At 42.9% G+C, this 13,418-nt stretch overlaps 1 protein-coding gene across 2 annotated transcripts in view; it reads right to left on the bottom strand.

Moving 5' to 3' along the window:
• PAPSS1 (3'-phosphoadenosine 5'-phosphosulfate synthase 1) overlaps window positions 1–13,418 on the bottom strand; it is a 69,926-nt gene that overhangs the window by 14,524 nt on the left and 41,984 nt on the right. For both annotated transcript variants that reach the window (XM_074991983.1, XM_074991984.1), the window contains 2 exons: window positions 11,851–11,986; window positions 4,008–4,276 (listed from right to left, as the gene is read on the bottom strand). In XM_074991983.1, the coding sequence (XP_074848084.1) occupies window positions 4,008–4,276; window positions 11,851–11,986 (405 nt within the window). The remainder of the gene's footprint in view (window positions 1–4,007; window positions 4,277–11,850; window positions 11,987–13,418) is intronic.

Raw genomic sequence — 13,418 nt, 5'->3', positions numbered from 1 at the left:
ACTGCTGTTTATGTTAACAATACATTCATGCAGATTAGGTTGTCAAGAGGAAGATTCCTTCACTTAAAATAATAGAACATTCCTATAATCACTTTGCCTATGTCAAGGGAAATAGTTTTAAGATTGCAAATCTCCAGAGTTACCACATGTCAAAGTTACTGATCCCCCTAACAATTTTAAACATGGCCATGCTGCATCTGTGCACTATTTGTTATTACTTATTTGACAAAAATATATCCTAAATAAAGGGAGGAAATACTTAGGAGAAAATTTATCATTGCTTTTCCTGACCTTTCATGTTAAAATTTCAATCTTAAAGCAGCACTGGCATATTAAACATGTTTTAGATTTTTCTGATGTACTTATATACATCCACACATTTTTAAAACCGAGACTGTTTTTTTTTCTACATTCTGTTTTTGTAAAGTTCACAGTTACAAGTGCTTTACTCATTCCATCAGCTCAAATTTGCCAGTGTGTCCCCTACAGCTAATGTATTTACTGAAGGCAGAACATCTTTTCTTTAAAAAGTTCTAGTTCCAAACTATACCACGTTTAACAGAACTGTTGTTACTCTACAGTCAAACCCAGAGACCTGTTTAAAGAGGAAGGGGGGGGTGCAACTTACTTAACTTTTTATTTGTAGATAATCATCATTAATATAATAAGTGGAGAACAGACTGCAAGCAATATTTACCTCATTCAAAAGCGTAACATATTATAGGATTCCATGTATGTTTCAGCTACTTTTGCCATCTTACTTAATAAATAAATAAATAAAAGCACAAGTGCTTCCAAATTCCACTGAAATTCACTATAAATTGAGCATCTAATTCCTTCATCTTTGAAATCCTGGTGTGTGTTACAAGTAAGACCACTTGTACTCTTATGATGTAATCTCTGATATGGCAAAATACCACCTATCACTTAAATACCATCAGTTCTTACAGAACTAGATTTTTTTTCTGGAGGGGTGGGGGTAACCAAGTAGTGGTTCTGCAGCTTCCAGGATAACCAGTTACGCCATCCAATCTTGAGCAAATTTCTTTGTTCCATTGTTGCTTGTAATATTTTCAATGTGTGGTTTAGCTATATAATATATAGTAAGTAAATGACTGAAAATGACAGAGCAGTTCAGCAGATATCAATTTATCCCTTAACAGGAAATAGTCCCATGTTTTTTGAACCATCACACCTCAACCAGAGCATCTTTTGAAGTGCACATGTGGGGAAGGCAAAATTAAATACAGCTCAAAGAGTACAGCATATTATGCACACGCATGTTTTTGTACAGAGCGCAATCCTGATTCCTTAAAAATTCTACCAAACTGGAGGACGAGAGTTTCTTCTATAGAAAATCAACAGAATTCATCCTGCAAGATGAAAAATTCTCTGCAGGGCAAGTGACATTTTAAGACCCCAAGAACGTAGCTTATTGCATTTCATAGTGCGAAGAAAAAAAAATTTTAAAACTACATTCTTACCCTCTTAAAAAAATAAAACTATAAACTAGCATACAGAACATAAAACAGACACTTGGAGTTGGACTGAAGCTAAACGTCTCAAAAGAAAGAAAAAAAATAGGCAACCATGGAGAGGAAGTGATACAGAAATCAGTGTCAAGGGTGAGACTTGTTACTGCAATATTGTAAACATGCAATTTTAGAAATCACAATTGTCTCGGTGAAGTACTATATTTAAAAGAGTGCTGCAAACACCTACAATCATCTTCCCACTCAAAACATGTACATGCAAAATTTAAATTGCCTGCTTCATACACAGATCTACTGAAAGTGGAATATCCTGGGTTAGATTTACTGTGCTTGACATTCTAGTGTGCATTAAAACATACTACAAATCTTAATAACGTGAACAGGGCAAGAAACACAGGATTCAACATTTAAGAGGGGAGCTCCAATAGGATGTAAACACTGTGCAAATACTAGAACCAGGAACTAATTACAGACTTACCACGGTACAACTGGTATGAATTTTCACCTTGACCACAGCTAGATAACACATGTACTGGATTCCACTGCTGAGGAGGGTTATGGGTACAAAGAAAACATCTGAAGTCTGTTAAGCATGCCTATTTTACACATTTGCACCAGCAGGACACCATCATTTACACAAGAGACATGCAAATCATCCAGTATAGCTGCTGCAATACTCCTGATTTCTAAAGGAAAAATTTGATGTTTTATATTGTCATTTTACCAACAGGAACCAAGAAATTCCAGACACGGTGAGAGCTGGTAGAGGACACAACTGGTGTTTCACTGAAATAATTTCAAAAAGCTTTCAGAATCACATAAAACAAAAACATGAGACACAAGAACAAAATCAGCAGCTATTCTCCAGGCCTGATACATTCATATTCCCCAACAATGTGCTCATCTTCCCCAGTGAGTGAAGCAGTTAAGCTTTTTCATATGGAAATCTGCTTTTTCTGAACTTAATCCTTTTCCTTCACAGACAACTGTCACAACCACAAATATAGTTTCCTAGCTGGTTACCAACACACCATAAAGAGATTTTTAAAAAGGACAAAAATGCTAAATTGAAGCCTACGAAACATGCCCATTAAATATTTACTGTCGGGAAAACCATGTACATCCTGTTGATAACCATACTGGCTTAACATCTGTCTGTTGTTCTGTAAATCATTTGCACTAAAGCAACAAATCTGGTACCAATGTCTTCTAACTGACCTACAGAAAATGATTAAAGGAAGAGTGTTTTTTTTTCTCCTGAGCTGACTATAACACACTACTGGCAGGCTGCATGCTGAAGTCACTGGCAATGCCACACAAATTAGTGGATGTTTCTTATTTTATCAGTATCATGACTGAATGTTGTGGGTAAGGTTTTGCTCAACTCACTTTTACACACTCACGATCTGCACTTGAAAAAAACATGGAAACAGAGACACTACTTTCAGAAGCAATAATTTACAGGTGTTTGGTATTCTTAAATCACAACAGAATACAAGTAACCAAAACATTAATGCCCTTTTGAAATCTTAAAGCAAGAACATTTTTAAAAATGCTGTTTTTGACATAAACTATCAGTTTTGTTTTAGTGAAAGGTAGATCTGGAGGCTAAATATTGATGTTTATCCTCAAACACATCCATTGCAAGCAACAGCACAACCTTCCCATGGTGCCTAGCTAACAGTGATCTGGGGATCTGTGGGCAAAAAGGCAATTCAGTCTCCATAACTATCTTGCTTACCAGTAAGAGGCAAATGAACATTAAATCCTACTGCTAATTTTTGCTATGTGGATTCCCTGTCTAAGGTAACTAGACTAAGTTCATCAAAACACCACCAGATAGCTAATTTTCAGCTATTGTGATGGTAGTCAAGAACTGAACTGAACTCCCCACAGCCTTAAAAAAAATAAAAGGTAGAGAGAGAGAAAACCAGTGTCTCTTGCAACAAACTATTCTCTTTACTGCATCCCACAAAACCCCAGAGGGTTCAATCTGAATGCAACCCTGTAAATAAAAATCTTGCCAAAAGTTATTTCATAGTCATTTTTACGTAATGCCATACTCCCTAGATTGCTTGCCAAAAGCATACATATACCCATCCACTCACCCCACTATCACATTTTTAATTAAGACATAAAACTAAGATCTTTAACCCCCCCTTAAAGCAATTATTCAATACATTAACAAACCATGTAGCCTCATCTAAAAAGAGGCAGCCATAATGTTACCATGCCCTTTTAACTATTAAAGGAAACAGCATCTACAAATTGGACACTGCTCTGTGTCCCATCTCCCAATTCAAACCCTTTAAATCAAACTGAGTATCACAACAGAAACACGGATATCCGTCTGGGTAGAAAAGGGATTTCTGCGGTGCTGTTTAAAGGAGAGAAGATGTATTATTAAAGATAACTGCCAGTTTGAAAAAAACACACCCTCAAACCATAGCACAACAATACAAAACATTACAGAGTAACGCTGGAATTGCTTTTACTTTTGCACAATTCATCTACCTCTGTTGGCCCAGCATACATCATGGGAGATGGAAATATGGCCACCACTGTTGTTTCTGGATTTAATATTCCTTCCTCCAGTACTGCCGCATGTTGCTTCATACGCCACATCAGAGGAACATCATCATCCTTCGTCCAGCCACCAAGTGGATGCAAGAGCAGAACGGGACGCCGGTAGCCCCGTTCTAGAAGTTGCTTATGGGTATCCTGCATTAACAGAGCATGACCATTGTGCACTGGATTGCGCAACTGGAATGCAAAGACAGCATCTATGGGAGGGAAAAAAAAGGGCCAAAATGTTTAGCGTTACTATTGACAAAGATCAGACCGGGAACAATAGAGTGTTATAATAGAACTCAACCACGTTAAATAGAGATCCCTGCTCTATGTACTTTATCAGCACACTGGAACCAGATAAACACTGTGGATTCAGACCTTGCTTACAGGGCAGAGGCAAAAATACAACCATAGGTAATTACAAGAGCATATTACATCCATGATCTATGATCTGCACTGCTTAGCCACAGGTTCTAAAATCATGGGCCACAGAAAGCTAGCTTGTCCCTTCCACGCAGTGGTCTACATCAGAGGTAGCCAACCCACAGCTCTTTGAGCTATTAAATGCAGTTCCTCCTCCGAGCCAAGAGCCAGGAGTACCATCTGCTGCTCTGCGAACATGCCCCAACTCTGGGCAAAAGAAGCTCATGGTGGCAATGGCTCTGGTGAATCACCGACATCATGTTCGAGTGCAGGTGCTCTGGAGATGCCTAGCTCAGGGGAGGGCACGGAAATTGAGTGGAGGGCAGTGGGGGTACCTGGCTCTGTAGAGGGAAGGAGGATTGTGTTAGAGCAGGAGGTTGGGGGTGCCTGGCTCTGGAGGAGGGGGAGGGCACTGAGCCACATGTTTCATGTTTATTTTTCTCTAGATCAATAAAAATAAATATACAATACATGGCTCTTTGCACCCTATCCACACAGCTCTTTGCACTCTATTCATGGCTCTTCATCCCTAACTCACTGGTCACCCCAGTCTACATCTTCTGTCTGACCAGGAACAGCTGCTGGTGAACCTTACACCCGCTGCCCAAGTGAGCAAGGCTGTTAGCGGTACAGACATGCCAGAGGAGATGTCCAGGCAGTTCCTACTTCAGTTGCTGCTCATGGCCCTGCTGGTCTCACTCATTTACAGGCACAGCCCTGCAACTCCACACATATCCATTTTATAACCATGGATATAAGATTGGTATCCACTCTAGGCTCTACTACTGGGTGAAATTTAAGATACTGGCTTTACTTTAGGTACACATAATATTCCCAACAGAAAATGCTGACTACCCCCCCCCACACACACACACACACACAAGCAGTGGCACTCGCCGGACATAAAGCTGCCAGAGTAATGGAAACCCAGTAGCTTGCTGCTAAGCTCTACCAAAAAGGCATCAAATTAGCCGGGGTGCAGAGAGCATCAAAGTTCTTTGAACACTGAGGAATGAATGAACTATAATACAGAATACCAGACCATAAATTTAAGTAAGCACACAGCCTTCAGAATATCCAAGATGTCAATAGGTTCCTTCTAATATCCCACCCCCTTCGCTTCATGACCCAACACTGACTCCCCCTGGGCGACACCCTGAGAGTCCAGGGCAACGAGATGCAAAGCTACCCCATGATTGTCAGAGCCCAGGGCACATGGGATCCTAACAACAAGCCAGTGCCGAGAGCGTGCAGAGTCAGTCAGTGCTACAACCAGCTGATGGTATCTGATGCTACTGGATAGTCCAAGAACATATCCATGGAGCACATCACAGGACGCTGACACTACCAGGACACATGAAGAGATCTGCTGACAAGAGACAGAAGTAACTTGAATACTTCGTTGATGAACTGCATTCTTCCATGGAAAGCCTACCCAGACACCAAACAGACTGAGGGACAATCCCTACCCACGTACATGTACACGTACACGTCCGCGATATACCCGAAAACACTTATTCCCTGCTGCCTAAAACCTCCCACATCTAAATCTGGGTCAATATCTGTAATAGGTCACGTATAGCTTGTGACTTTCTAAATCAAAACTTGTACTGGATATACAGTGCCTGTCCTTTAATACTGTGCAATGTGAATTTTGATTTCAAACATTAGATTTAACAATTTTTTTTAAATCTGTTCTTGTCAGTTTGACTGACTGAACCACAGAATGACGACTTTTCTTAAGCAATTGCACTGGAGATCCTGCAGAAGATATCTACTCCAAGATGAACCCCACTGCTGTGAAGAAAGATTGTTGTGCTACTACAGACACTCCAGAACAGACCAAGATGATTGCTCCCCTGCACATCCTGCAGAATTCTCAGCTACTGCTCATGTGTTTGCTGGCCTTCAGAAAGCTCAGAGAGACCAGCTTCTAATAACACCCTCAATACTTTCAGGCATTGCTGATGAGCAGCAAGAACAGGAAAAAAAAAAAGAAAAAAAAGAAAAAAGCACTTCACTAAAGAAAACCCTCAGAGTTTCTGCTCCAGAGAAATTTTGGGCTTGAGAATGGCATTTGGGACCTCACAACCAGGAGCAACATTGTCTTGCCAGGAAAGGATGACCTGAGGAGTCTCTTCCACAGTCCAGGACCTTGGACTCATTATCCTCCCATGCAGAAGCACTTCTGCTGATGGGATCAGCCCCTGACGGAAGCCATCCAGCAGATCCCCAACACCTCGCTAGAAACCTGTGCAACCACACAACTCCATGCTACTCTCCAGATTCAGGGGAATCACCCAACAAGCCCATGGGCATGACAGAGGACCATCCTATGTAGGGAAAAGAAAGGGAAGATGACTACATCTATCGCCAGTATTCCATCCCTACAGGCTTCTTTTTCTGCCAACTACTGCTTTCTCTTCCAGGGGTCCAGATCCTTGTTGCTCAAAGCGAACACATCAAGAAAGCCCATAACAAGCAGCTTGCCTTTGTGTATGCCCTCTGCAACCCTCCCTTCAAGATGTAAAAGAAATGCAACTACCCCAAAATCATCTGGAAGAAACCTGTCACATCCGAAGAGGTCAGTTCTAGCAGCATCCTGTGCATTCCAACTCTGGCCTCAGACAACGCTCCAGCTATAGCACCCCAACCCACATGCCCAGAACCACAAACACAACAAGGCAGTCCAACCATTTGCTGAGGGACGAACTACCCCGTCCCTGGGACCAACCAACAGGATAGCACTGCTGGAAGGGCCAGCACTGCCTCCAGAATCCCTCTGTTTGATCCTCCTCATGACAGCATCAATGAGCTTTCACAGCCCCTGCAATGCAAAATCACCATTAGATGGCTCAGCAATCATCTGTTGCAACACTCACATCAGATGGGTCAAGGTGCCCCCAGCAGGTAACCTCACGCCAACCTGCCATTGGAGCAGCCAGTACCACTTCTTCAGCCACATGGCAAGAGCCAGCCAAGTGAGGAAGCTGCCTGCAGCTCCCCCCCCCAAAGTGGAACTTCGCTCCTGTGAGAGCCAACCCAACTTCCAAGGTCACACAGTGACATCCCGCTCACAGAAAGATGGGGAGTTCATCAGCCACCTCCCTGCTGGAACCTGCCCACAGAAGAACCAGCACCATTCCCAGCACTTCTAAGCATGATGGCATCTCACCAAGATGCAGCACTTTAATCTGGGTCAATGCTTGTTATGGTATTTTGAGACTAACAAAATCTGTAATTTTTGATAATCCGATTGTGACTCCTGAGGTACAGAGCCCTTCATTTAAAAATGCACATTACACAGGTTTAACTTCAAATATCAGCCCTAACAATTTTTTTTAAATTGGTTACTAGAAAATGAAATGTTAAAGGAATGCAATCTACCTTTTGCAAGGGAATTTGACACAACGTAACAGGTCTTTTCCACTTTATACAGTGTAAGCAGTGGACACAAGTAGACAAGAATTAACATTACCTTAAAGCAATTTCAACAACACATCAAGCCAAAAAACTGGCACTTTTCCTTCCACAGAAAATCAGCAAGGGACACGAGGATCACATGCATGACTGCGCAATAACATCACGTAGGCTGTCTACACTGCAGGGTTTTTCAGGAGTAACTTATTTTTACTTTAAGTAGAAATAAGTTATTTCTGAATAGAGCGTCCACATAGCAAGAGCATTTCCAAAATGAGCATTCACACTACACAGCCCTATTCAGAGATAAGAGCAATGTATTTTGAGTGTATATCCCATCATGCCTGGCCTCCCTAGGCATTGTGCGATGTCAACAGGAAACACAAGGTATCCTGGGAATCAGCAAGTTGTCTCATGAGCCACCTCTTACTGAATCCTCCCTATAGTTTCCTGTTCCTTTCTGTGCAATTTCAACGTGCTACAGGAAGCAGCCATGGATCCTGCATCACAAGAACAAGATTTGGCAGCAGTGCAATCACTAATCTTCAATGGGACACAGTAGATGGTGTTCACAGCACACATAAAAATGTACAGTTGAACCTTGATTTACATTATGTTCCCACACACCCTTGCCTAACCCGAATTTCATGTAAGTCAGCTTCCTCCCCAGCAGAATGCATGTTCTGCAGCCAGGGAAGCAGCAGAAGCACCTAGAGCTCCTTTTGAACAGTAAGTTCTGGGGTTGCAGGGGGACCATTGGGGCAGGTTAAGCCTGGCGGTGGGCTGGGGCTGCAGGGGGGTTGAATCAGGACCCTGCACCAAGGGTTTGAACCGGGGCCAGGAACACAGGCAGCTGCCGCTTCCACGGGGCTTGGTGCAGCCGAGAAGAGCCCCCTCCAGAAGGGGGTGAGCCAGAGCTGTACGCGGGGGGGAGCAGGATTTTGAGTTGCCTTAACTTGTGCTAATACCAGTTAGGCACAGGTCAAAATCGGGCATTACGAGGGTTTACTGGACTCTCTCAAGTGGTCAGAGGACGACGAAGATGATGAAAAACCATGAGGCAGATGCGAGGCACAACCTGGTCACAGTCCACTGTGTCAGAATGGTAAACCTGCTTCCTGCTGTCACACAGCCTGAGCACTGTGGGCCGTTACTTTTGGGCTAGGGAGACCAGCACCAAGCGGTGGGATAGCACTGTCCTGAAGACCTGGGATGATGACCAGTGGCTACAGAATTTCAGGATGCATAAAGCCACCTTCCTTGAGCTCTGTGCTCAGCTGACCTCAGAACTGCAACAAAAGGACACCCAAATGAGAGCTGCTCTCTGTGGAGAAGTGTGTTGTCATTGCTCTGTGGAAGCTGGCTACCCCGATTGCTACTGCTTGGTTGCCAACCAATTTGGGAGTAGGGAAGTCTACCTTTGAGGCAGTGCTGCCGCAGACATGCAGGGCAAGCAATCATGTTTTGCTGTGCCAGATTGTGACTATGGGGAATGTAGACAAGACTGTGGCTGGCTTTGCAGAAACGGGGTTCCCTAACGGTGGACGAGCAATTGATGGGACCCATATTCCAATTCTCACCTCTCCCCCACCTTGCCTCAGAGTGTAACAGCCATAAGGGATACTTCTCAGTGGTGATCCAAGCACTTGTAGATCATGGTGGCCATTTCACAGACATAAATGCTGGGTGGTTTGCAAAGGTGCATGACTCATGCGTTTTTTTAGAAATAGTGGTCTGTACTGAAAATTGCAGGAGAGCACTTTCCTTCTAGATCACAGAATAAGTTTGGGAGAGGAAGTGGAAATACCCATTGTGATTCTGGGTGTCCTGCATATCCCTTACAGCCCTGGCTCGTGAAGCCTTACACCTGACAGCTAGACATCAGCAAGGAGCAGTGCAACTACAGCTCAGCAGATGCTACATGGCTGCTGAGTGTGCACTTGAGCTCTTGAAAGCGAAGTGGCAAATTTTATATGGGAGGCTGGACTTGCTTCAGGGCTGTTGCCTTCACAATGTGTGTGAGAGCAAGGGGGATGCATTTGCTCAAGGCTGGAGTGCAGAGGCAGAGCATCTGGCCAGTGCATTTGAGCAGCCAGATCAAGGCAGCCCACCAGGTGGCCATTAGAATCAGGGAGGCCCTGAGGATCCCATTTGACAATGAGGAACACTGAGATTCCTGTGAAGTTTCTGGGTATGTGGCCTTGGGTAGGTGACACTCTTCCCCATCTCTCAGCCTCCCCTCCCATTGGCTGTCTGCTACCTGTGTTACTTTTAAGAATAAATGTACTGGACACTCCATGTTTTCTTTATACAAAAGGTTATAATTCATATTGACGGGGAGTGAAAAACATACACCTGCATTATCCTTCTTGTGTGCCAACTAACAGGGCACATAGTAGCAAAGGATCATGGGGTCTTGGAAAATGGGGGGAGGGAAAGACACACCCCTTCTTGTGTGCAAACAGGACAGTATCAGCAACAGAAAAGGCAAGTATTGGAAAATGAGCAGGGAAGGACAGGATCACAGCTGCATCAGGGTCCCTGGCTATCACACAGAAAGAAAAGGTGCGGTGTTAAATTCCAGCACTCGGAGGTGGAGGGATGCTCCACTCAAAATACAGACACGTGACTATGTGAAGCCCTTCTTCCACCCCCACTTACAATCCCCCAACCTCCCCCTGCTTTTACCCTCTACAAATAGAGCTGGGAGGCTGCATTTCCAAGCCAAAAAAGCCACAAGGGGGTTTAAAATGCTGCAACTGGTGGTGGGGGGGGGAAAGTGGTGCATGCCCTGCTGAAAATACAGCCATGTGGCCGTATGTGCACTCCTTTGCCCCGAGAGCCCAAAAATAACTCCCGCCTCCCCACTTTTCCCCTGTGCAAAAAGAGCCTCCCCATTAAGAAAGTTATGGGGGTGGGATTAAAACCAAATGGAGAAAAGGGGTTTTAAAAATCAGGGGGCCATTTTGAAAGGCCCCTAGCTACACAGGTGGCATGCATTTTGAAACCAGTAGTTTCGAAATAGTGCAGCTGCTATTATGCTAACGAAGCACTGCATATTCATGGCAGAGCCTCATTAGCATATTCCAAAGTGCCACATTACCAGTGTGGTCACAGCCAAAGCGTTTTCTTCCAGAAAAAAGGGGTTTTCTCAGAAGAAAAACAACTGCATAGACAAGCCCTTAAGGAAATAATGAGGTCATAACATCAGGTTGATCAGGTGTCAGAACTGTGTGCCGGCTCATGGGACAACCAAGAGTTCATGTAAGGATTCTCCACCTCCCTCTATATCTGAAAACTCAATTTAGTTTAGTATGAAACAGCAATCCAGGCGTTAGCTGATTTGAGTGTCATCCTCCACTTCCCTCTCCCACACCTTAGAATGCTTTCTTTACATCCTGCACATTACTGCACTGCTCGAAGAGCCAAGAACAAACAACTGTATTGCCAAGCCATTACCACTCGGTCTGTTACTTATTTATCTAACACAAACATCTAAAAGCAGAAAAATAAATTAACACACGGTGGTTATTTTTCTCTGATGTGAAGCTCGTAATTAGATCCCAGATATTTTCAAAAGAGTTGCAATACCTTTTATTCTGCTAGCTTCCTTGCAAGGCTCATGAGTTTTATTCCCAAAAGAGAAGCATGGATTAGATTAATGAAAAAGAGTGTAAAAGCCAATGGTGACAATATATATGGAAAAAAAAACACTAGTATGTATCAGCTATCAGGTGGTTACTGCAGGATACTGGGAAGACAAGACATCAAGAGCCACTGCCGCAGGCAAATCACAACTCATCCGAATTTTTGATTTAGAGAAGAGAATTTCAAGTCTTCCAAAACACGAAGTAGTTCCCACAAATGATGTTAGTTCCTACTAGGCAAGAAGCCCATTCAGTCTTGCAGAAGTAAACTTCTGGATACTACAGAAGTGACTCACCTGCATTCATTTCTTTGAATTTCTGCTTTAGTTCAGCAGGAGTGAGACGATATTGATCAAGACCATCATTCCAATAAATACGGTCAAGGACTTGTAAATCTCCACCAATGAGCCAATCCCCTTGCTCCATCACCATCTAGGAGAAAGACCAGAGGAGATTTTGTTGGCACATATATTAAAAAACACTTCATTTAGGGGAAAAAAAAAAAAAAAAAGACAGCTGTCAGCTGTCCTGAGCATCCAAAGGTGCAATTTGCAAAAGTTGTTTGAGTTAATTCTACCTTAAAGAGACTCTCCAAGTGGCAATTTTTAAAATCACTGAAATGTAGAATGAACCAGTTATAGTGCAGAACAAAGAAGGTAAGAATAATCCATACATGCAGCAGGTACTGAATTAGCAGGTCTATTAAAGACCCACTGAATCAATGGCAGAGAATTCTCCAATTTCCCATTGCAGCAACAAAAATGAATATCTCAACTAAGGCAATTATGCAACATGTAAAGCTAAAAGATGAAGATGCCTGAGAAGTTTCTGCCTTCAAGTCATATGCCATATAACTGTTCAAACTTTTCACTCACTGTACTCTGGGCTGAAGCCTACAAAACCTCCAGACAGCCCAAACTCAGTATGTAACAAAAGAATTTAGTTAAAAAATATATATATAATTTTGTAAAGGGTAATTATGCCTCACCAATCTACTAGAATTCTTTGAGGGATTCAACAAAAGCATATGGACAAATGGTATCAAGTGTATATGGTACACTGAGATTTTCAGAATGACAAGGTTCCTCAGCAAAGGCTATTAAGCAAAGAAAGAAATCATGCGAAAAGGGACAAAGTTGTCTCAGAGATTGGAAACTGGTAAAAAGATAGGAAATAAATTATCAGGTTTTCAAAAAGGAGGAAGGCAAATAGCGATGCCCCCACAAGGCGTCTGTTCTGCAATCAGTCCTAGTCAACGTATCCATAAATTATCTGGAAAAGGGGATAAACAGTGAGGTGGCAAAATTTGCAGATGATACAAAATTACCCAAAATAGTTAAGTCCTAGAGAGACTGCAAAGAGCTACAAAAGGGCTCTCAAAACTGCACAAATGAGCAACAAAATGGAAGATGAAATTTAATGTTGATAAATGCAGAGTAATGCATATTGGAATAATCTTAACTATACACAAAATTATTTGCGAGTGGCCGCTTCCCCCAGGGCCCTGTGGCACAGAGCACCGGCAGCTGCTCATTCCACCAGGGCCCTGGGGTGGAGAGTGCGGGCAGCCCCTCCTTCTCTCCAGAACCCCAGCAGCCGGGCTCCCGGCAGGAACAGCTGCCATACAGTATTTGTGAAATTCAGCATTTCACGAGGGTTCTCAACATGGAACTATTGTGAATGTTGAGACCTTACTGCAGTTGTTACCACTCATGAAAGATGTTAGAGCCACTGTAGCTCATATTCTGAAAACATCCACTCCATGTGCAGCAGCAGTCAAAAAAATCAAATAGTGTTGGGAATCATAAATAAGGAATAGATAATGAGACAGAAAACATCATATAGCATCTATATAAATCAATGA

Source organism: Carettochelys insculpta, chromosome 4, assembly GCF_033958435.1.
Source record: "Carettochelys insculpta isolate YL-2023 chromosome 4, ASM3395843v1, whole genome shotgun sequence".
In the NCBI taxonomy this organism is placed as follows: domain Eukaryota; kingdom Metazoa; phylum Chordata; order Testudines; family Carettochelyidae; genus Carettochelys; species Carettochelys insculpta.
This window is presented reverse-complemented; position numbering and strand designations above follow the sequence as displayed.